The sequence below is a fragment of the Staurois parvus genome, unplaced genomic scaffold (genome assembly GCF_062004578.1).
Source record: "Staurois parvus isolate SC_StPar_1 unplaced genomic scaffold, SC_StPar_1.0 ptg000099l, whole genome shotgun sequence".
Taxonomy (NCBI): domain Eukaryota; kingdom Metazoa; phylum Chordata; class Amphibia; order Anura; family Ranidae; genus Staurois; species Staurois parvus.
Window position 1 is genome coordinate 1,550,925 of NW_028317895.1, and position 25,622 is coordinate 1,576,546.

At 41.6% G+C, this 25,622-nt stretch overlaps 1 protein-coding gene across 2 annotated transcripts in view; it reads right to left on the reverse strand.

The window, feature by feature from the left end:
- Window positions 1-25,622, reverse strand: part of LOC149467809 (uncharacterized) — an 81,543-nt gene that overhangs the window by 28,049 nt on the left and 27,872 nt on the right. The window contains exons 6-11 of one of the 2 annotated variants that reach the window (XM_089671162.1): window positions 22,097-22,162; window positions 19,391-19,438; window positions 18,002-18,046; window positions 8,512-8,559; window positions 3,882-3,926; window positions 3,396-3,446 (exon numbers count right to left, since the gene is read on the reverse strand). In XM_089671162.1, coding sequence (XP_089527288.1) covers window positions 3,396-3,446; window positions 3,882-3,926; window positions 8,512-8,559; window positions 18,002-18,046; window positions 19,391-19,438; window positions 22,097-22,162 — 303 coding nt within the window. The remainder of the gene's footprint in view (window positions 1-3,395; window positions 3,447-3,881; window positions 3,927-8,511; window positions 8,560-18,001; window positions 18,047-19,390; window positions 19,439-22,096; window positions 22,163-25,622) is intronic. The other variant, XM_089671163.1, reaches the window with a different exon arrangement.

Here is a 25,622-nt window from a genome sequence, read left to right on the forward strand (position 1 = left end):
ACATCAATATCAACTAAATAAATAAATAAATTAAAAGTGATATAGAGCTGCTAATGAACATCATTCAGTACTAATAAACAATACAGGTAGAAAAACTGTGCTCATAATCATAATGTGAAAAAATGACCAAAAACCATAAATATAAATTAATGAATAATACGAATAAAGATACTAATGTGCTTTCAATAAATGTGTTCATAAGTTTCTAAATATCACATTTTATTATATTTATTTATTTCAGGTACTTATATAGTGCTGTCAATTTGCGCAGCGCTTTTTCATATATATTGTACATTCACATCAGTCCCTAACCCTCAAGGGGCGTACAATCTAAAGTCCCTAACTCACATTCATACATGCACATACTAGGGCCAATTTTAGACAGGAGCCAATTCACCTACCAGCATGTCTTTGGAGTGTGGGAGGAAACCAGAGCACCCAGAGGAAACCCACGCAAGCACAGGGAGAACATACAAACTCCATGCAGGAGGTGCCATGGTCGGGAATCGATCCCATGACCCATTTACTGCAAGGCAGACGTGCTAACCACTAAGCAACTGTGCCACCCAAAAATAAGCTGCATATTAACATATTCCCCATACATATACATACTAGGGCCAATTTTAGACAGGAGCTAATTCACCTACCAGCATGTCTTTGGAGTGTGGGAGGAAACCGGAATACCCAGAGGAAACCCACGCAGGCACAGGGAGAACATGCAAACTCCAGGAAGGTGGTGCTGTGGCTGGGATTTGAACCAACGACCCTAGTACTGCCAGGTGGAAGTGCTAAACCATTTAGCCACTGTGCTGCCCTATTTAGCCACTGTGCTGCCCTGATCCGACACCATAACTACAATTCCATGGTGAATGTGAATTTTCATGCTAATAACAGTGCCACTCCGTGCTCACGGAACTCTCACTTCCAACGCATGTAAAAACTGCATGTTAATAATATGACATCTCCACACATCCAAACCTCACAATATCTCCTTTATCCATTCCTCCTCCCATATAATGGATACTTTTAAGATGGTAATAAAATCCTCCGTCTCAACAGATACCAGTCAGCTCCAACACATGTAACACTTGCATGTATTTAATAAGACATCTTCATAAATCTGGACCTCACAATATCCTATTTAGCCACTAGAGAGCTATCCACTCCTCCTCCCATATAATGGGTAATAATAGGTAATAATGGAAATCCTCCATTCCACCGGATGCCAGTACCTCACCGTGGGAATGATTCTCCCATCCACCTCGAATGTGTGGATGGGGGAATTAGGTCAGTTTTTTTTCCATTCAAGCCACTGGTTAAACAAAAAAAAAGACTAATCTATGACCAGCTTAAATTTTTGTATAAAAGTTGATAAAAGGAATTTATTGACATTAGTGCGTTCGACTGGCAGCACAAGGGTCATTAGTTTGAATCCCAACCACAGCACTAACTGCCTGGAGTTTGCACGTTCTCCCTGTGCTTGTGTGTGTTTTCTCCATGTACTCTAGTTGTCTCACACACTCAAAAGACATGCTGGTAGGTTAACTTTCTCCTGTCTAAATTGGCCCTAGTATGTGTGTGCATGTGATTTGCGGACTTTGGATTGTAAGCTCCTTAAGAGCAACCCATATGGAAGAAAAATATATTTGAAGTATATTGAAAAAATATTCTTCCCAAATATATTGACATATATTTGAAATACAAAAATTTTGCCCATATTCAATATATTTCAATAAATATAAAACGCATTTCAACATGCATATATACAGTGGGGCAAAAAAGTATTTATTCAGCCACCAATTGTGCAAGTTCTCCCACTTGAAAAGATGAGAGAGGCCTGTAATTGGCATCATAGGTAGACCTCAACTATGAGAGACAAAATGAGAAAACAAATCCAGACAATCACATTGGCTGATTTGGAAAGAATTTATTTGCAAATTATGGTGGAAAATAAGTATTTGGTCAATATCAAAAGTTCATCTCAATACTTTGTTATATATCCTTTGTTGGCAATGACAGAGGTCAAACGTTTCCTGTAAGTCTTCACAAGGTTGGCAGCACTCTCTGACTAAATACTTTTTTGCCCCACTGTATATATCAGGGGTGTGTTTACCACAAGGCAAACAAGGCATTTGCCTAGGGCAGCATTTTTTAGGGGGGCAGCACTGCCCCTTGGAAGAAAGGGATACATGCAGCATTGGGACCTGGTGGATTCTGAGAGATGCTGTGGGTTTCATGACGGTGTATGCACAGCCCAACTCTCGTTCCTGGGGATGTCCAGAGCTGTGAAGGTGAGTGTCTTTCTCACCATGGGGATGGTGGCTGGTGTATGGGGGGCAGTGGTAGTGGAAGACTCAGGTAGAGGGCAGGGGTGTTCTTGGTCAATAAGGAGAGAAGAAGAAGCGCCTCTAAATGCAGAAGACCACTTTAATATATACTAAAAAATAGGAACACTCTCATGGTAGTAGAGTAATAAAAGCATGTAGGGTATTGTGGTGTAGAAACACCATGTGCAACGGCTGTCACTGGTGCCTATATCGTCCGCGTCTAAATGATAGGGAGCGTGGTTTAGGAGGGAGACAGATGTGGAGCCGGCCGGCATGCACGTACTCCTCAAGATGGCGACTGGAACGCACGCTGAACCGCAACGTCGGCGTAGCAAGATGACATCTGTGACCAGGATGCAATGAGATGCGTTTCGGAGCATGTGCTGTTCTCTAATGGCGGAAATGTGCTCCTTTCTCAAGCAGGGGTTCTTGGTCAATGTCAGGCTCTTTCTGTGGGGGGGTGCCAATTTTTGTGTTGCCTAGGGCAGCACAAAGCCTAAATACACCACTAATATCTATCTACCTATCTATCTATCTATCTATCTATCTATCTATCTATCTATCTATATATTATGTTCAAATGCGTTTTTATTACAAAATTTCAACATGCAGTGTATATATATATATATATATATATATGTATATATATATATATATATATATATATATATATATATATATATATACACTGCATGTTGAATATATATACACTGCATGTTGAAATGCGTTTTATATTTATTGAAATATATTTTGAAATATTGAATATGGCCAAAAGTTTAGTATTTCAAATATATGTCAATATATTTGGGAATAATATTTTTCAAATATATTTCAAATATTTTTTTTCCGTGTTGGAAGGACTGATACAAATGTACAATATAGCACTATGCAAATTGTCAGTGCTATAAAAATACCTGTAATAAAATAAGTAAATTTAACACTTTTGCACACTAACTGCATATATAATGCCTATGCATATGGCATGTATTTAGTATTACCACAATTGTTAAGGTTTATATTCAAAGCATATACAGAAAAAATTGAGAAAAAAAAATTAAAAGGCCTTACTTGTAATGCTGGAAGTCCACTAGATGAGACCAACGCACAGCCAAGTCTTCCCTAAATGGAAATGTAAACGGAAAAAAAAAGTTTTAAAAAGGTTGAAAACAACTTTTTTGAAGTATATTAACAAATTATCACTTATATGAGATTTTAGGCTTGGTTCACATATTTGCAGCTGTTCGTTCATTCACTAGAATAGACTGCTGTGTCTGCTTTTTCTGCAGTAGTAGTAAGTAATGCTTGTAACGGGGGGGGGGGGGGCATAGTTCCATTTTAAGTAGGCACTCATGTATTACCAATTTTACAGTACACTACAGCAACCCCAAAAAGATGTATTTAAGTTGCTTTCACACAGATCAAGGCTCAGAGAATCCACATTCAGATACAGACATAATGAAAAACATTTGTAAATGTTAATTACCCCAAATAAGATATTTGTTAAATGAAATACATTTAAGATAAATACATTATTGCAAAAAATAAATACATTACCAATACAGCCATCATATCTTGGTAAAAAAGGTGTTCATTTTTGCCCTGCATAGAAGATGTTATACTATTATTACAATAATTGTTACTAAAGCCAAACCTGTCACAAACCTGTACCATCCAAATTGATCATATGCTTAAAAAGATAATCAGATATTAGCTTTAGTGAATACTGTATGGTAATCCATCCAGAATATTTATAGATACAGAGGGGAAGGCAGATAAATGTACCTATGTGTTATTTCACTATTTCACACCATTCCCACCTCAATAAAGCTGCTAGCACCAAAATGAATCAAAATGCACCCATAATATTAAAATAATATGTGCCAGGCTACTATGAAAAGTCAAGTAAATCAAAAAACATAACATGAACATCAAAATATATTACTATAAAGTGCACAGTGCCCATAGCATAAACAACAAAAAGACCCAAAGTTAATCAATTGTGTGCAAAAAAATTCAATGATATGCAGAAAATGAATCTGTGATGTTCTTAATTCATAGGTGTTCTAATGGTGTGGTTTTAAAATCAACCAATTCAGCGCCACTGTTACTATATGGTAAGATTGATTTAATCTGCATCTCTTAGCTCCGCGGAGTCGAGTAAAGTGAAAGAGAACAGACATAAGGACTGATAGCTGTGGCACTGATTTGTTTAGTTTTAATCCCACACTAGTGTCTTCTCATTGAATTGACCTTGGTGCACTACATTATGTTAGTATTTTATATTGTTTTTTTACATAATTTTTCATGTAAGTGAGAGGACTATGTAGTTTTATTTATTTTTCTATATATCATGTTTAACCAGGTGCTTGGCTATAGAAGGAGCCACTATAAAGACAAAGTAGTGCAGCTGCTTTATGTGCCTATACAAGACCCTTATGCTGGCTTTCAGTGCCATTCAGCATCCATCCATCAGAGGAAGTCGGTGGGCATGAAGGACTTCAGAGACTTTGATGCAGGCCACACTGAACTTTGGGAAATGTAGTCTGGGAAGAGGATTTTGCATAAGAGCAAATGGAGTGATGGATTGTAACTCCCAGATCTACAATCTTAACAGAAGGGGAAAGGGGCAGTTATTTCTACAGGGCTTAGAAAGAGAATGCCCTATTGATGCAAGTGGACCCAACTGTGCACATCACTGTTTCTGAGTGCGCACTAACCTGCTACAGGTTGCTGCCTGAGACAGAAACCAGTGTGCTGCTAGCCTTTGTGCTGAGGTCCCCAGTCACTGTAGGCAGAACCAGAAGTTAGCTGACATCTGAACATTGGGACCAAACTTGCTGTATTGCTGGGACTGGTGAGAGGGCATTGCTGCCATTAATCTATCACTGCTAGCATCACACCTCCAGTGACTCTGGTGAAGACCAGATGACTCCTTAGATCCTGTTATTCTGACACACTACCATTTGCGTGCTGTCGCACTGCTCCTGCTTCTGTGTGGACTGACACCCAGGTACACCAAATGTCCCCTAAAATACATAGAAGACCCCAGAAAGGGTCTGCATATTTTTTTTTAAACAAAGAAGCTGCCAATGACGTCATCTGCCGGTAATTTAAAAATGTTTTTCTTTATAAATATCAGTGTTGCTGCAACACTTTCTGTACATCACAGAGATGTGCCCCCTTCAAAGCAGGAATGGGGTACCCCCCAGGCATGTAACCACTTCTAGTTCAGGCACTTTTACCCCCTTCCTGTCCAGGCCAATTTTCAGCTTTCAGTGCTATCAGACTTTGAATGACAATTGCGCTGTCATGCAACACTGTACCCATATGAATTTTTTAGCATTTTTTTAAGACAGTTAAAGCTTTATTTTGGTGGTATTTATTCACCACTTGGATATTTATTTTTTTTTGCTATGTAAATGAAAAAGTCCAAAAATTTTGAAAAAAAAGTGTTTTTCTTATAAAGTTTTGCAAATAAATAATATTTCATCATAAATCTTGGCCAAAATGTATTCTGTTATCTTTTTAGTAAAAAAAAAAAACCCAAATTAGTTTATAGCCAAAAATTGTACACTGTACTACTTGTGGGGGGTGATGGAGATTTTTTAATTTTTTTTTACACTGATTGCTTTTACACCCATAAAGGCTATAAAAGCAATCATTTCTCCTTCTCTCTGGCTGCATTCTTGCAGCCATTGAGAACTACTGTGTGAGCTGTGATTGGTCACATGGTACAAGGCTGTTGTGAATAGCCTTGTACCATGTGACCTCTGTGATCATTCACAGATTTCACACGTAGTAAACAATGATGTCAGAAGAGACATCTTGCTTACTACTCTGCATGTGATCACTGATTGGCCAATCAGTGATCACATGATTGGGACCCCGCACAGAGGTCCTGTACGAAGATCGGTGTTCCACTGTGTCCGGAAAACACAGCAGGCACCGGATTGCGGTCCTGCTCGCTCAAAGTGTGCGCGCACAAGCAGGGGGAGAGGAGGCCATTTATAAACGGCCACCCGACCCTGCACTGCCACCGTCCAGCCGTTTATATACAACGGCTGGACGGGAGATGGTTAAAGGAAATGTTACACTGTAAGCATTCAAAAAAATCACTGCTCTTGGCCAAATTGAGTTTTACGTTTTTCATTGGTACATGTTCTTCAGGGCAGTAATGCTAATTTTTGACACCCCTTGCTTATAAGTCCAGAAAATGGGCATTTTTAATTTGACAGTTTCAACAATCATTGATTTCAATGGGATTCAGGTTTTGTAAGGTAGCCTATGGCAGTTATACATTTCATACTGACTGCACTTTGTACATACAGTTGTGGCCAAAATTATTCAACCCCCACTGAAATTGAGTGTTTTGGCCAGTTTGACATTGCTTTTGATCATTCAGTCATCTTGCTTACATTTACATTAAAGAGGCACTTGTAGGTCAGACAAATATAACATAACAGTTATAATGAAATAACCACAAATGTCTTTTCTGTGCTCACAGCATTATCAGTTTTATTCAACCCCCAAGTGACATTCAATCTTAGTACTTAGTACAGCATCCTTTTACAGTTATAACAGCTTTTAAACGTGAAGCATAGCTTGACACAAGTGTCTTGCAGCGATCTACGGGTATCTTCGCCCATTCTTCATGGGCAAAGGCCTCCAGTTCAGTCACATTCTTAGGCTTGCGCACTGCAACTGCTTTCTTTAAGTCCCACCAGAGGTTCTCAATCGGATTTAAGTCTGGTGACTGCGATGGCCACTCCAAAATGTTCCAGCCTTTCCTCTGCAACCATGCTCTAGTGGACTTGGAGGTATGCTTGGGATCATTGTCCTGTTGAAAGGTCCAACGTCTCCCAAGCCTCAGGTGTGTGACGGACTGCATCACGTTTCCATCCAATATCTCCTGGTACTGAAGAGAATTCATGGTACCTTGCACACGCTGAAGCTTCCCTGTACCTGCAGAAGCAAAACAGCCCCAAAGCATGATTGACCCTCCACCATGCTTCACAGTAGGCAAGGTGTTCTTTTCATCATAGGCCTTGTTCTTCCTCCTCCAAACATAGCGTTGATCCATGGGCCCAAACAGTTCTAATTTTGTTTCATCAGTCCACAGAACACTATCCCACAACTTTTGTGGTTTGTCCACATGGCTTTTGGCATACTGCAGTCGACTCTTCTTATTCTTTGGAGACAGCAAGGGGGTACGCCTGGGAGTTCTGGCACGGAGGCCTTCATTACGCAGTGTGCGTCTTATTGTCTGGGCTGAAACTTCTGTACCCACATCTGACAAATCTTTTCTCAGTTCCTCAGCAGTCACACGGGGACTTCTCTCCACTCTACGCTTCAGGTAGCGCACAGCAGTCGAAGTCAGCATCTTCTTTCTGCCACGACCAGGTAGCGTTTCAACAGTGCCCTTTGCCTTGAATTTGCGAATGATGCTTCCTAAGGTGTCTCTTGGTATGTTTAACATCTTTGCAATCTTCTTATAGCCATTGCCCTTCCTGTGAAGAGAAATCACCTCTTCTCTTGTCTTCCTGGACCATTCTCTTGCCTTCACCATGTTTGTAACCACACCAGTAAATGTCTAGAAGGAGCTGAGTATCACAGTCATTTTAAAGCTGCCTAATTGGTGCTTATTATGCTTGATTGCTGCTCGGTGACATCCACAGGTGTTTTCAATACCTGATGGAAAGCACCTGTATGAACCTCTGTTCTTCAGAGTGGTAGTCTTTAAGGGGTTGAATAATTGTGGCAATGAAGAAACCACATAAGAACCATTTACTACTGTATTACATAAACAATTGATGTCATTTTAGTTGCATTTGGGTAGTTACAACGTCCTTGTAGGATTTGATTCTGAATACAATTCCAAATGTACACTATAGTCCCTAAACCCCTTTACAGCATTGGGGGTTGAATAATTTTGGACACAACTGTACATATAACAAACAGGACAAAAATGTCAAATACCACACAACAACATCCAGAATCCTCTGGTGATATGAAAGTAGTAACAAGTAAGTTATTCTTCTTCCATGAATTACACATTCCTGTTCATTTTCAACATTCCCAGACTTCCGAAGTAAAATGTAAACTATACATTATGTCATATCTACCACAGTATAATATATAGATAATATATAGTATTATATTTATTACACATTTTATATTTTCTTACTCGACAGGATTGTAGTTTCATATCTGTGATAAGTTTCACCAGGTCGGTCTAAAAAAATATAAATGGATAAACAAATAGCTTGTGATACTGTTCATATACATTATACATACTTTGTGTGTGTATATATATATATATATATATTTTATTATTTGTTATTATTATACAGGATTTATATAGTGCCAACGGTTTGCTCAGCGCTTTACATTATGCAATATGTATATATGTATATATACTGTATATGTGCTTCCTGTACAGTATATGTGGATTATGTTTATGATTTTACAGTGTTACATTATCTTGCATTATAAGGATATGTGAACCCAACTTGGACTAGCATCCTGTCCCTCAATTAGTCCAGTATTTTTTTTAATAATTAATTGAGAGAAATCTGAAGGGTGTAGAGGAGCATATGAAAATGTAAGTAGTAGGCCACAGTTTTTTGTGATGACACTGGTAAAAAGGGACTGAACAGATAAGCGTTTGTTCAGCATGGATTGAGAATGTCCAAAGCAATCAACCCAGCCTGTGCTGATACACTTGTTGTGTAAAAATATAACACAATGTATAATCATGGTTTACTATGATTATTACATATTACTATGAACTGAAAATGTATATAGTTAATTTGCTTTAAGCCATTGTTTATTAACCTTAGATTGTAAGCTCCAAGGAGCAGGGCCCTCCTAACCCTCTTGTATGGAACTGTATTGTTGCTGTATTTTCTCCCGTTATATTGTAAAGCGCTGAGCAAACTTGGCGCTATATAAATCCTGTATAATAATAATAATAATAATAATAACCTCAGTATAATTAGTTAATATATTGCCACCTTGTGAATATTTTGGTTATTGTACCACCCTTTTCTGTCTTCTATCCTGTGTTCCTTTCCACTAGCTAGTGATGTATTTCCTTTTCCTTTGCACTCTTTATTGGGATGAATATAGCCGCTTGTCTCTATGCCACAAGTAATATGCTTACATTCGGGAACACATTATCATGTTTTGACCTGCAAATACCATATTTCCAAACATCTGCTACATCCTGTTGTCTGCTGTACCGTCTGCATTGAAATAAAAGATCCATGGATGAGAAAAAGGTGTTTGGTGAGTTCAGCTATTTGATAAAGACTGTCTGCGATGATTGTATCTGCTTATACAGACCAGGTATAGAGGTCTCAGCCAGGGATAAGTCACTAATATAACAGTTAAAGTCAGAATAGATAACTTGGTAATGTTCCTACAGTCTGCTGTGCATATGTGTGTGTCTAATCTGCAATCAAGCTCAATGCCCTACTCCATCTTGTGAAAGAACATGGTCACACAAGTTTACTGCACGTCACCTGTGAACATTGACAACTGTTTCTCTGCATCAGACTGTGTTATTTCACATGTCCAAGCTGCAGCTCATCTTCCTAAACAGACAGTAACCATTTTTGCAAAACTTGAAAAAATGTCTAGACAAGGCTCTGATACTCTATTAATCACTGAATAAACACAGATACATTATGCCTCTGACCACGCAGACCTAAAGGGAGCAGATTCTGCAGATATCGCAGAGCAAAGTGTAAGACTCAAACTAACAATGAAACCAACAAAGAAACTTAAAGAAAACTAAGAAGCCACTAGAGATGAGTTCTCTGGCAATCTGTCAGATCTATGGGACAGAACTATGTACGCGATTTAAAGCTGAACTCCAGGATTCTACAACATTATCATTTTTACATCTTTTCCCCAGCAACTATAAAAACACTCAAAGTTTAAATCAATATATGATCAACTCCCTCCTCATTGGCCTACCTCATTGCAGGCTATCCCCCCTCCTGTCTATCATGAATGCAGCTGCCAGACTCATCCACCTTACTAACCATTCTGTATCTGCCACCCCTCTCTGCCAATCCCTCCACTGTCTCCCAGTTGCCCAACGGATAAAATTCAAAACACTAACAATGACATATAAAGCCATCCACAACACTGCCCCGATTTGCATAACCGATCTTATCTCTAAATATCACCCAAACCGTACACTCTGCTCGTTGCAAGACCTCCTGCTCTCTAGCTCCCTTATCTCCTTCTCCCATGCTCGTCTCCAAGACTTCTCCAGGGCGTCACCCATCCTCTGGAATTCCCTACCCCAATCTATCAGACTTTCACCTACTCTACTTGCCTTTAGGCGATCACTGAAAACCTATCTCTTCAGGGACGCCTATCCTGCCCTCTGCTAATTCTGGAATCCTCTACTCTTCCAACCACTCCATCCCCCACAGTTACTACCTACTGTACCATTCACCCCTCCCTCCTAGATTGTAAGCTCCAAGGAGCAGGGACCTCAAATCCCTCTTGTATTGAACTGTATTGTTACTGTATTGTCTCCCACTATAATGTTAAGTGCCGAGCAAACAGTTGGCGCTATATACATCCTGTATAATAATAATAATAAGCTTGCTTTTTTTGTATTCCCTGATTTTTTGGACCCTGTGAGGTTAACTCGCCAGAGAAAAAATCCTTGATCCACTCTTTGAGAGGAGGACTTCCTGCATTGCCACACATCACATTTGTGGGGGGGTTAAAGAACTACAAATCCTATGGTGCAATGGAAGAAGCAGGAATTCATGGGAGGGTGTGCAGGTGGAGCTCAGGCTATGCTGAGGGTGGGGTGGGGGCTGAGCTGATCATGGAGATGAACTTTGAGCTACGGGTGGAGGTGGGGTTAAGAGAAGAACATGGCTGGGTTTGAGTTCAGGGCAGAGCTATGTTGTTATGCTTATGAGTGGGAGGTACAGACTGGGTGTCTGACACTCCCAAGATCCGTCCTTTACACTGGCACAAAACTACAATGGGGAAGTTACAAGACCGATGGATGTGGGTACAGAGGAAACAGCAGCCACCAGTCTTACAAAACAGAAATCATAGGGAAGGAAGCCTGTGATCTAAATAATGCTCATTCATTTTCTTCTAAACTTCAGCCTGAGTAAACAAATGGAGTACATGTTTGCTCAAGGTAGGAGAGTACTAGAAGCAACATAGAAATATGTTTCTGCCCAGAGTTCTGCTTTAATTATTAACCGGCTGAAATTAGACTCTATAGATTGCCTGTCTGCAGCATACGAATGCTGCCAGCATTCTTGAAGGACTCTAATATGGAGGGCTATTTAGCAGAACCAACTAAGAAAGATGCACCAAACCAGCAAAGAGATCTCTTAGTGCAAGTTCCTAGGATAAGGCAGAACTCCACATTGCTCAACTACAGGAGACCAGATCTCATAAACCTACATCTACTAAGCTCACAGCACGTTCTTCTAGATCCTCTCTCTCCAGAAGCTCAACATTAAGTGACAAGCTAATAGAGGCCCGTGCAACTCTGGAAGCAAATTATGGTGTCCGTTTATGAACCAGCAGTAATAGATCGCTGTTCAGTTCTCCGGCATTCTCGGAGAACACAGTTCTCCTGTGAATGCCGTTTATGAAGCATATGTAGATCAGTTCTCCAAACGAAGGGAGAACGGTCTACAAACGCTGGAAAACGGCTGATTTTACTATAATCTCGCGAGATTACAGTAAAAGATCAGTTTACTAAACAGAGGTAAATTATCTCTGCTTAGTTTTCGGTCCCTCCGATTCTCCAGCTCTGGGCTGGAGAATCTGGAGGGAGAACACAGATCTCCAGAGAAGGGCTGAACATATTCTCCTGGGTGTCATAAACTGTGAATGACCAGAGAATAGCTGCGACCCTCTGAATCTCAGCTATTCTGTGTGTCATAAATGGACACCAAAGTGCAAAGCTCCTTTGCCAGAAAGAAAGCAAAGATAGAAGCTCAGAGCAAAACTCTGCAAGCAGAGATGGCAGCTCGTCAAGCAGAGGCGGAATCCCAAAGGTCCTTAAAAAAACAATGGGAGAAAGTACTATTGCCAGTTTTTGCTTATGTATTATCAAGTTCCTGCTGTTCAGAAGACCATATCACTATCATTTAGGCTGCATTCACACTTGAGCTCCCTGTAGCCCGAAGCCCGAAACTCCAAAAAAGCTCAAACCTAAAAAGTCAATTGTTCTCTATGTTGCCTGTTCTGACCTGATCACACAACATAGATCACAGACAACATAGACAAGTATTAACCTTGAAGTTTGAGAGTTCCTGGAGCCTCGAACCTCAAGCTACAAAACGCTCAAGTGTGAATGCAGCCTCAGTCCTCTCTCAGCACTACGATTTCCATGTTTTGTTGTGGTTTTGTTTTACCAATGTGGGTCTTCATTCCTTCTGTTTTTATGCCTATTATTAGTATTTTGTTTAACCACTTGCCCTCCTGAGGATTTACCCCCCTTAATGACCAGGCCTCTTTTTGCTACTCGGCGCTGCACTAATTCAACTGATAATTGCGCGGTCATGCAATGCTGCACCTAAACAAAATTTATGTCCTTTTTTGCACACAAATAGAGCTTTCGTTCGGTGGTATTTTATTGCCTGTGCGTTTTTTATTTTTTGAGCCATAAAAAAAAAGGCTGACAATTTTGAGAAAAAAAACCGATATTTTGGACTTTTTGCTATAAAACATGTCCAGTAAAAAAAATGTAAAAATCAAATTTCCTCATAAATTTTGGCCAAAATGCATTCTGTGACATGTCTTTGCTAAAAAAAAACCAATACGTGTAAATTAATTGGTTTACATGAAAGTTATAGCGTTTAGAAATGGTGGGAAAGATACTCAGATTTAAAAAAAAAATTTATACTAATAATGGCAGCGATCAGCGACTTATGGTGGCGATCAGTGACTTATGGCGGAGATCAGCGACTTATGGCACTGGGGGGAACTGACTTGGGATCACTGACATCCGCAGTGACACCAATACAGTGATCAGTGCAAAAACAAAAAACACTGACACTGTACTAATGGCACTGGGGAGGAAGGGGTTAACTTTTTTATTCACTGAAAGGGTTAACTGTGTGAGGGGAGTGTTTTACTAGGGGGCAGGGGTGTGTACTGCACGGGAACAAGGCTGATCCGGAGAGATAAACTCTTCTCTCCCAATCAGCGTGTCAGGAGCTGTTATGATCTGCCAGGTGGTGCCTCTGGCTGCCCACTTGACAGACCTACCCAAAGCGTGGAGTCTAAGTCCCGGTCTGTGCTTTCACCAGGGCCCCTGATGGTGGGGATGACTTGTAACAGACCAGGACCAGGTCACGACCTCTGAGCAGGCCCACCAGTGGCAGAGGGAACCTCCGGGGATGTATAGGTACCAGGAGAGCCAGATGTGAGGAGGCCGGCAGGACCTAGCAGGATGGATCACGAGCAGTGGTCCCGTGGGGTAAGCGAGGTACAGAATCGGCAGGCGGAGAGTAGTCAGGTCACACGCAGGGTCAGCAGGATAAGTCAGTTGCAGATAGGTCAAACAAGCCGGGAGTCAGGAGGGGAGAAGGCAGAGTAGTCAGGGCAATCCGGGTCAAACACAGGAGAAGGCAGCGTAGTCAGGGCAATCAGGGTCAATATCACAGGTTCAGGAACTCAGGATCACAGATAGACCTTGCGGCAATCTGTGACAGTGCAGGGCATCTTTAAATATCGCACCCTGCACTGTCATTGGCTGCCCAGGACGCACCCCCGGGCTGTCATTGGCCGCCCAAGGCGCGCCCGCGGCTCCTACTGCGCATGCGCGGCGTCCTGTCAGCCGCGGCCCACTGGGACCTGGTGCTTGTGTCCCGGCGTGAGCCGCCGCTAGTGCGCGTGCGCCGGGGGAGGCGCCGCGGCGGTCCCTGACAGGAGCTGTCAGGGAACTGACAGAAAGCAGAGCTACTGCAGCCCTGCTCTCTGTCAGTGATTGCCGCTAATTGGCGGGACACGGTCGGTAATGACCAGCTGTGACCCGGTGACTGACACCCGCGGCCGGGATCGGTGGTGCAGGTAGGGTGGCGGCACGCCTCGTGCGCGCACCCTACCTGTTTTGCAAATGCACATTTTAAAACGTGCTTTTGCCCAGCCGTGCCGCCCTGCCGCCGTATTTCTACAGTGGCTTGGTGGCAAGTGGTTAACCACTAGCCTACAGGGCACTTATACCCCCTTCCTGCCCAGGCCAATTTCCAGCTTTCAGCTCTGTCACACTTTGAATGACAATTGCGCGGTCATGCAACACTGTACCCATATGAAATTTTTATCATTTTTTTGTGACAGATAGAGCTTTATTTTGGTGGTATTTATTCACCTCTGGGTTTTTTATTTTTTATTAAACAAACCAAAAACCACTAAAAATTTTGAAAAAAAAAATTTTTTTTCTTAGTTTTTGTTATAAAATTTTGTAAATATGTGATTTTTCTCCTTCACTGATGTGTGCTAATGAGGCTGCAGTGATGGCCACTGATAGGCTGCACTGATGGACACTGATTGGCACTGATGAGGAGGCACTGATGGGCATTGACAGGCATCACTGATGGGCACTGAAAGGCAGCACTGATATATGGCACTGATAGGTGGCACTGATAGGCGGCGCTGACTGGCACAGATAGCTGGCGGCACTGACAGGCACTGTTAGGCGGCACTGATGCACACTGATAGGTGGCACTGACTGGCACTGATAGGCAGCACTGACTGGCACTGATAGGGTGGCACTGATTGGTAGCACTGATAGGTGGCACTGATTGGCATTGATAGGTGGCACTGACTAGCACTGATCGGTGACACTGAAAGGCAGCTCAGATGGGCACTGATATGTGGCATTGATGTGCACTGGTAGGCACTGATATGTGGCATTGATGTGGCACTGACTAGCACTGATCGGTGACACTGAAAGGCAGCTCAGATGGGCACTGATGTGTCATTGATGTGCACTGGTAGGCACTGATATGTGGCATTGATGTGGCACTGATGGGCACTGGCAGGTGGCATGGATGAGCATTGAGAGCTGGCACTGATGGACACTGACAGGTGGCACTGCTGAGGCTACACTGATATTCAGGGCACACTGATCATCAGTGCCCTGATGATCAGTGCACATGTCCCCTCCGAGGAACATCAAATTCTATACTGACAAAAATGTTGTTTTGGGCTACATAACTTGACAACTGCTTGTGGAATCGTTGGAAGTATATTTCTCTTCTGCAGGGACGCATAAAATGGCAACGTCTGATCCCTAATCTCCAAGTTGGAGACCTTGTTCTGCTCAAGGAACAGGAAGCTGAAAGAACTGAATGGCCCATGGGGTTTATTGTAAAGACCATTCCTAGTGATGATGGTAAAATACATAGAGTAGATGTGAAAATTACCAGACAAGGTACTGTAAATTCTTTCATCAGACCCATCACAGAACTTGTTTTGCTCTTGCCTTTTGGAGAAGGAAACTTGCTTACCTGGGTTTGTTTCTCACCTCAAGAATATTGTGCGTTGAACGTTAATTGACACTACTTGATGCCCTACATTGCAGTTATTGTTGTTGCATATAATTGCATGCTATTTCTTTTGTCTTTCATGTGTTCAAGACAACTGAAAATTGCACTACTTACTATTTGCACTTGCATAACTACCATTATGTTATAATATAGTGCTATTTTACCATACCAGATGGGGAGTGTGCTGTTACACTTGTATAAAAATATAACAATACATAGCCATGGTTCATGTTCATATTACTGTGAATTGAGAATGTATATAGTTAATTTTCCTTAAGCCATTGTTTATCAGCCTCAGTATAATTAGTTAATATATTACCATCTTGTGAACATTTTGGTTATTGTACCATCTTTTTCTGTCTTCCATCCTGTGTTCCCTACCACTAGCTAGTAATGTATTTTCTTTTCCTTTTCTCTCTGTCTTAATTGGGATGAACATCGCTCCTTATCTATAGGCCACATGTAATCTGCTCACATCAACATTACCATGTTTTGACCTGCAAATACCGTCTTTTCAATCATCTGGTACATCTTGTTGTCTGCTGTAACTTCTGCATTGCAATAAAAGATCCATGAATTTAAAAAAGGTGTTTGGCTAGTTCAGCTATCTGATAGACTATCTGTGGTGATCGTATCTGCTTATACAGGCCAGGCACTGAGGTCTCAGCAAAGGAAAAGTCACAAATACAACAGTTGGAATCAGAATACTGCCCATAAATATTTTTTAGGCACTGATGTCCTTTGATCAATGTGTTGGTGTCATGCATACATCTTAGGAGACATTCCAAACAAATTTTTAAAAATGATTTGATTTTGAAAAGTCTTTGAATGATGTTTTTTAAATTAGGCAGTGTTATGTGGAGTTCGTCTATATACTGAGCTGCTACAAGGCAGCTGACATTTGAAATCATGAATACAATAGGATCAACAGCTGTATTGCTGTGTAAATTGAAACTGACTGATGAGTGGGCAATTAAATAGGTAGGGTATAAGATAATGGTCAGTATGAAAATGGTCACAATGAGTGGGTGTCCACAAATTGGATAGAAGGAAAAGATTCTGAAATCCTGCATGGGTCCCAGGGAAGAGACCTTTTTTGGTCATCCTGCCCTCGCTTGTGGCATAATACAGAGGCTTTATGAACAGTCCAGACCTCAGGTACAAAAAACATACCCTCTACCAGGGCTTTTTTTTTCTCAGAGAATAGGTGCAAGAAGTCCTCCTTTCAAGTCATCCCTTGCCTTGGCTCCCTATCCACCTCCAAGCACCATCTCTGGGTTGATCCCCCTACCCACCTCCCAGTACTGCCTCTTTTAGAGAAAACAGAACCAAGTATAATTTTGTGGTGCTAAATACAGCAACAATACATCCCCTTTCAATATTTCCCCCACTAGCAATCGACCCCCCCAGCAACAAGATATCCCCCAGCAACAATAGATCCATCCCAGCAACAAGAGACACCACCGGAAACAATAGATATTCCATCAGCTAGCATCAATAGACACCCTTCCTCAACAGTAGATCCCTTCCAGCAAAAATTGACCCCTCCAGCAACAATACATCCTCCAGCAGCTATCATCCATAGACCCTCCAGCACACCTCAGCCCCCCTTACCATTACATACAATCAGTGCTGGAGGTACTAGAACTGCGTTCTCCCACGCTCCTGCTGAAAAAAAGCCCTGCACTCTACACTGATTCTCCTGAACACAATATTATTTGATCAATGAGCAGATTCACTGCACATGCTCTAATAGCAGTTCCACCCTACCTGTAAATGACCATTCATTAGGCAAGGAGTAAACGTTTTAATAGTACACACTCACCTAACAATGGCCATTTCATCTTGCAAATAGTACTTCAATCCAGATGTAGACAACCACAAAATGAATGCCGCAGCATAACTGGCGAACTTTCAGGCTTGAAAAATTTCCAATTATTAATATGCCTATGGTAGTTATTATGTCTGCATCTTCACCCCAAGGGGACATAGTACATTCAAATTGAGTGATTAAGAACATATCTATTGGTTACATAACATATCCTGTATTATAATAAATCCTGTATAATAATATCTAAATGCAATTATAACAGCCTCTATATATGTATATGTGATACTTACTGCCAGGAGTGCAGGTAAACAGTCTATGTTAAGAGCAGGTTCTAACTAAAAAAAAAAAGATGATATTTTGTTAGATTGAATATTATTTTGTAAGGTATGTGGGAATACATTTGCAACAGACACTAGACCTATACTACTGTATCTGTACATATGGTATCAGCTGACTAGGTAAGGATTTCATACTAAATCAAGTCTAGAAAGAGGCTGAAAAGCTGTGAGCATGATGACCAAGATCTTTATCTACAGTTTACTTCCCCAAAGGGGGAAGTTGCACTTTAAGGCCTCCCTCACTCCTCTTTAGGAAAGGGCACTTTTGCTTGGAATGGGGGGGGGGAGCAGGTACCTGATTTTGACAGCGATATGTCACAGGTCCCAGAAGAGTGCAGGACCATTCAGCTGTAAGCTTCACGGCGATATACTGGTACGCCGCTGCCTGTTTCTGGGTTTGGGGGAACGCATGGTTCCCCACCCACCTACTTCCCATTGATTTGACACAGCGGTAGACTGTCAGCAGATACCAGCCAATGATTCATGGCCAAGTCCTGCAGTTCAGCTGTGCCAAATCACAGCCTAGAGCTCTGTGTTGGTAAACAACACGGAGCTCTATACAGAGGGATAGATCGCCATATTTCTTTTCCCTGCTAAGCAGGGAAAAGAAACACATCAATCTTTTGTAAAAACAACAGAGCACAGTAAACACATTAATACTTGCTAGTCACACAGTTAACCCATTCTTAAAGGATAAGTTCACCTTTCGTAACATGTTACATGTTACACTCATATTCAGGGTGTGACATGTAACATGTTATGAACAGACAGCCCCCCCCCCGATCCCCGTAGTGACAGCTAGCAGGGGATCTTTTCCTCCCCGCTAGCTGTCACAATTTGTTAAAAAAGCAGCTGCACGGGGCTCAGTGTTCTGTGAATGGGAAAACTACATGTTATAACAGCCTTTGAGGCTGTTGCCTTGTAGTTTTCAATTAAGTACCATGGCATTGTGGTAGTTCACTGAGCATTCCTGTCAGTAAGTATCTGCCTGCCCGTACAGAATATACAAGCAAGCAGATATACTGACAGGTCTGCTGATCACTGATGCAATGCTTTACACTGGCTCCAGAAACAAAAAAAAATAAATTCACATTATTTTACTGCCAAAAAAAATGTGCATTTATTATTTTTTGTTAAAAGGGGAAATTGTCCTTTAACCATCATATTTAAAGGCTTGCACTACCATACAATAATCTATCCATGTTTTTACTTAATGTGTTATATTTTTTAAGTACAGTGCAGCTTGTGATGTGCAACTGCATTTTTACCAGGGAAAATATGTAAATACGTAAGCCTGTATATGCAATATTGAATTAAACATTCTGAAACACTTTATCATACCAAATCACAGAGAATTTTCATAGTTGGTTGAGAAAGACCAGTTTCATCCTGAAATATATATATATAACAATGAAAATACATCATATGCTTTGTTGTATTGTGAGTAAGGTGTATTCACACATGTGTAGTGCTGATTGAAGCTCACGTTTCACAGCTAATTGACAATAGTTGTTCAGCAGTTCAGGCCATGTTTATATCAGGTTCAGATCAGGTTTAGATCAGGTTGAGGTCAGGATTTTATCCTATTCACAACTGATGACATGTGCAGTTTAGAAATGGTTCCCATAGAAGTCAATAGCCTGTAATCCATACCTGAACTGCACTGCTCAGAAATCGGACATGACTCTTTTTCAAATGGCACTGAATCCGTGCTGCCAGTGCATCATACATATGTGAACAGGCACCATAGGAAGCAATATTATTTCACATCTCATGTGGATTGGATGTGGTTTAAATCACATCCAATCTGCATATACACTCACCGGTCACTTTCTTAGGTACTACCTGTTCAATTGCTTGATAACACAAATTGCTAATCAGACAATCACATGACAGCAACTCAATGCATTTAGGCATGTAGATGTGGTGAAGACGACTTGCTGAAGTTGAAACTGAGCATCAGAATGGGGAAGAAAGAGGATTTAAATGACTTTGAATGTGGCATGGTTGTTGGTGCCAGACAGGCTGGCCTAAGTGTTTCAAAACTGCTGATCTACTAGGATTTTTACACACAACCATCTTTAGATTTTACAGAGAATGGTCCGAAAAAGAGAAAATATCCAGTGAGCACAGTTATGAGGACGAAAATTCCTTGTTGATGTCAGAGGAGAATGGGCAGACTGGTTACTGCGACATTCAGAGGGTAGGGTCAGAATTTGGCGTAAACAACATGAAAGCATGGATCTATTCTGCCTTGTATATAAGGTTCAGGCTGGTAGTGGTGTAATGGTGTGGGGGATATTTTCTTTGGCACTAGCAAAGTGTACCTAATAAAGTGGCCAGTGAGTGTATGAGATCCAGCACTTAGTATTTAACCAGTGCATTGCATACACCTTTTAGCTCAAATTTATGATTAGCGAATACCTTCCAACATTAAAAACTGAGAAATACATAGCTAAGCCACAGCATTGTAACAGTGGTCCATCCTAAACTTAGCAGTTTATCTTTTTCCAGTAAACATTTCCCATATGCTATCACTGTGTATCCTGTGCACCAGAATGTGTTCTATGCATGTGGGTTTTGTGCTGAAAATATGCAATCATGTGGCCTTATTTCTTACAGATGTATTTGTAAGTTTTTGTTCCTAAAGTGCAATTGTGTCCAGAGTTTGCACATTAAAGTATTTATGTATTATGAACAAGCATAAAAGCACTTTGAACAAGCTCTCAATGACTTTTGCACTAAAGGGCAGTACTTACTTCTCTAATCTGAACCTCATAAAGAATTTGTAGTCATTGTGTAGAAATTCATCTTAAAAGTCCAAGCCCTGAAATGACCTCTTTTTTTCCCACCACTATTGTCTTTGGCAGCAGAGACCTGGCAGTCTGCCAGTCTTCTAATGCAACCAAACAGCAATGTAAGCTGTTAAAAACTGACTAAAATTAAACTACAGTCTTTGTTGTGATCTTTGAGGATGAATTACATCATTTTACATTATGACAGAAAGGTAAGTGAGAGCTTGTTTTAAAGTTTTTAAAGTTTTCCAATTGTTAAGAATATATCAGGACACTATTTTCCATAGTCTTGGCACAAGTGCACTTTAAAGCAAACAATCATTCCTAAAATGTGTTTGTGTAACAAAAGGGTTTAAATGCTTGCAAAAACTTTTTAGGGGTCCGTTTAAAAAGTAGTTCTATGGCTCAGGGTCGGACTGACAACTCATGGGGCCCCCGGGCAATAGGGGATCATGGGGCCCCTGCATCCTTGCCCAAACTCAAAAAAGCCTATGAAAAAGGTACCAGGGGCATCTCTTGGGGCCCCCTACTGACCCCGGCCCTCGGGCAGTGCCCGAGTTTCCAAATGGTCAGTCCGCCCCTGGTATGGCTGTAAGAACACGGCTGAACTTGGGGGGTCTTCATGTCTAGCAAAGTTGAGATGAAGCCAACCCCTTATCAGTAAGCCAAACCGCTGTCCTTAGCTGAGGCCCAGTATACAGTCTGACCATTGGCTCCACAGAGACACAGAAAATGCTTTGAAAACTGCTTTTCAATTAAATCTATGCCACTATTTCCTGGTTTCACAATATTCTAATTCCATTTTTATGAAACAATTGCTGTTTCTCACAACAGCCTCACTGACATAGAAAAAAAAAACCCTAAAAAGAATCCAAGTTTAAATGCGTGCCTTGTGGTGTTTTATGGCCTACAATGCATGCAATAAAAATAGGCAAACACAAAAAAGTGCAAACAAACCTGCAAACTGCTAATTCAAAAACACCAATAGAGCATATCATAAACCAAATGTAGGTGAGCATTTTCCCCACAATCTTTATACATGACAATACAACAGAAAGTACACATAAAAACGTAGCCCAATGTGCTATCATTTCTAGCTAGTTACTCAATTTTTATTTGAATAAAAGTTAGACATTTACATGATCTGCCTTTGCCATGATCTTTAAACGATAATGTTTTTCCAAAGCAAAGATGGAGAAATATAACATTGTTCTGTATGCACAAAGGGCAAAAAACAACATAAAACACTTACCAGGATTGGTCTAAGAAGCTCAACTAGAATTGTAATAATCTCAGAGATAGGTGTAGCAGCTTGTTTCTAAATTGGGATTAGGTAAAAAAAAAGAAGAATACAGCATACTGTAATTTACTTGCAAAAAAAGTTAGTTGCACTAAAATAAATAAAAAAAAGAAAGAGTGTTACTATTTTTTTCTTACTATTTTATGTTGAAGAAGAATATTGCACTTTGTGAACACAGCTTCTTGTCTTATTTGAGTTATTATTGTAGTTTGCATGTAGAGATCAGTGACTGGAGCATGCAATATTGAAATTTAACCTGGATCTTGCAGATTTGCCAAGTGTGAGATTCACAAATATTACTATCTGCTTCTCATCAGCAAGATTTCAATACCTCGGGTTCATTTCTTGTTTGTACAGATTATTAATTAGAATTATCCAACTCCCACCTCCCTCTGGACTCTAGGACTCTAGGCTTGTTTGCTGGCAGGGCCATTGCTAGACTATGTTGTACCCTAGGCAAGACCAGCTACTTGCACGAACCCCCCCCCCCAAAAAAAAAAAAATAAATAAATAAATAAATAAAACAGCCTGTGTGTTATCCTGTTATCTGGAGCACCTCTGACCCATACTAGTCAGCTCCGTACACCTGGAGAGACCTGCTCTGATGGCTAGGAAGAGAGGGGAAAAGGGGTGGGGGGCAGACAAGGGAAGCACATGGGGGCTGGGGGAAATAAGAAGAAGGAGGAAGCTGGACAGGAGGGGTAGAATTTACTAAAACTGTTCTGTATTTTCCTCCTACAGCAGCTGAATGCAGGTGAGAGGGAGAGAAAGAGAAGATGGCATTCAGTTGCTGCAGGAGGAAAGTACAGTAAATGCTGCCCTACCACCCCTACTGTCCAGCTGTGACAGGTAAGCCGTACCAGCCCCTTTAACCCCTTCATGCCTAAGGGTAAAACAAATCTAAATGCCTAAGCACAATTTTGCAATGTTGACATGTGTTAGTAAAACCGTACATATCATCACAACTACTTTGCACATCCAGGTGAATTATACCGCATTCTTTTTAGGACAAATTGGGCTTTCGTTTGGTGGTAAATGGTAATGGATATCTCCTGATTTTTTTTTATTATCAAAGGAAAACTGTCCCAAAATAGTAAAAAAAATATATTTTTTTTATTTAGCTGTGTGTTTCTTGTTACGACAATAACCTACCACCAAAAAACAACCCAAAATAAATTCTCCAGCTCTTGATGTTTGCAGCGATACCATATATGTGTATGTTATTTGTTGTTTGTACCCGTAGTACAGCCCAGGAACAATAGTGCGCATTTTTTTTTTTTTTTTTTTTATACCTAAAACACACTGACACTGGCATTGACACTAACTGACACTGATACCAATTTTTTTTAAATCCTGACCATTGACCCTGACCTTGACCCAAACAACAACCCTGGCACTGAACTAGATCAAACCTTGATCTAGGTATTTTTTCTTTATTTTTTATTTTATTTTTTTTAATATTTATCTACCGTATTTTTCGCTCCATAAGACGCACCTGACCATAAGACGCACCTAGGTTTTAGAGGCAGAAAACAGGAAAAAAAAAATTCTGAACTAATGGACTGCAGACATAGTACAGGAGATGACCAGAGACTGTGGACACAGTACAGGAGATGACCAGAGACTGCAGACATAGTACAGGAGATGACCAGAGACTGCGGACATAGTACAGGAGATGACCAGAGACTGCGGACATAGTACAGGAGATGACCAGAGACTGCGGACATAGTACAGGAGATGACCAGAGACTGCGGACACAGTACAGGAGATGACCAGAGACTGCGGACATAGTACAGGAGATGACCAGAGACTGCGGACATAGTACAGGAGATGACCAGAGACTGCGGACAAAGTACAGGAGATGACCAGAGACTGCGGACACAGTACAGGGATGACCAGAGACTGCGGACAGTACAGGGATGACCAGAGACTGTGGATAGTACAGGGATGACCAGAGACTGCGGACAGCACAGGGATGACCAGAGACTGCGGACATCACAGGGATGACCAGAGACTGCGGACATCACAGGGATGACCAGAGACTGTGGATAGTACAGGGGATGACTGCTGACCTTTGGGGAGGGGGGGGAGCGGGTACCTGAATTTGACAGGTACCCGCTCCCACTTCCGCGTAGTTGTTCTTTCATCTTACCTGTTCCTCTATCCAGCCGCGCGCTGTCTTCCCGGCTTCTGTAATGGCGCTCGGCATGACAGCCGGGTGCCCAGTGCGCATGAGCGAGAAGCACTTGCGCTTTGTGATTGGTCCGGCGGCTTCTGGGATCTGTCATGTGTCCCAGGTGCTGCCTTACCATTCACAAAAAGCACCGCTTCTTGCGCATGCGCACTTGGCACCCGGCTGTCATGCCCACACTACAGAAGCCGGGAAGACCGCGTCGCTGGATAGAGGAACGGGTAAGATGAAAGAACAACTTCATGGAAGTGGGAGCGGGTACCTGTCAAATTCAGGTACCCGCTCCCCCTCCCTCCCCAAAGGTCAGCAGTCATCTCTATAAGGTCCCGCTGTAGAGCTGAGCGGCCGGCCCGGTATTCTGACATGGCGGCAGTGGAAATACCGGACCGGCCGCTCCATATTCGCTCCATAAGACGCACTGACATTTTCCCCCCTTTTTTGGGGGGAAAAAGTGCGTCTTATGGAGCGAAAAATACGGTATTTATCTTTTTTTTTTTTAACAAACATTTTTCTCTCTATGCCAGGAGTTAGATACTATGTATCTCTCTTCTCCATTTATAGAGAGAGAAAAAACAATGGGGCCGGGCTGCACAGTGACTGATCACTGTGATAGCCAATCACAGGCTATCACAGCGATCATGTGACCCGGAATCAGAAGTCCCGGGTCCCGTTCGGCAGGAAAAAAGCCCAGAGCAGAAACATGTCTTCCGGATGCCTGGAAAGAGGAGAGGGGGGAGTGCAGGTCTCTGGGGAGACTGAGAAGAACATCAGGGAGAGCAGCACCAGTCAGTGCGGGAGGTGGGACACCTGGGGAACCTCCACCTCAGACTTCCACAACTCCTCAGTCCAAGTCAAGCCTAAGTGCGGCAGAGGGAACAATCACAGGAACAATGCCCTGTGTCTGTGTCTCTCCCTGCAGCAGCTGAAACCTGGTGGGAGAGAAGACACAGATACAGGGCATCATTCCTGTGATTGCTCCACCCACCCCAATCCCTCTTCCTGTCCTGACACCAACATGCCCTTCCCTCTCTCCAGCCAGGGAGATGAGCTGGGTTTTGACAGAGACTTTGTAGCCAACAAACCTACACTGGTCCTATTCCTCTTTCATGTGACTTGTAATACAGAACTGCACTGCCTGCATGCTGCATTCTTTTTCTGGGTGAGTGAATCAGAAAGTTTAAGTTACATAAAAGAGGAATCATCTTCATCTCTTTGAAGCCTTCACATGAGAAATGCCATAAGCACCTAATCCCCCAGAGCTCCCCCTGGTGACCACTGTACCACACT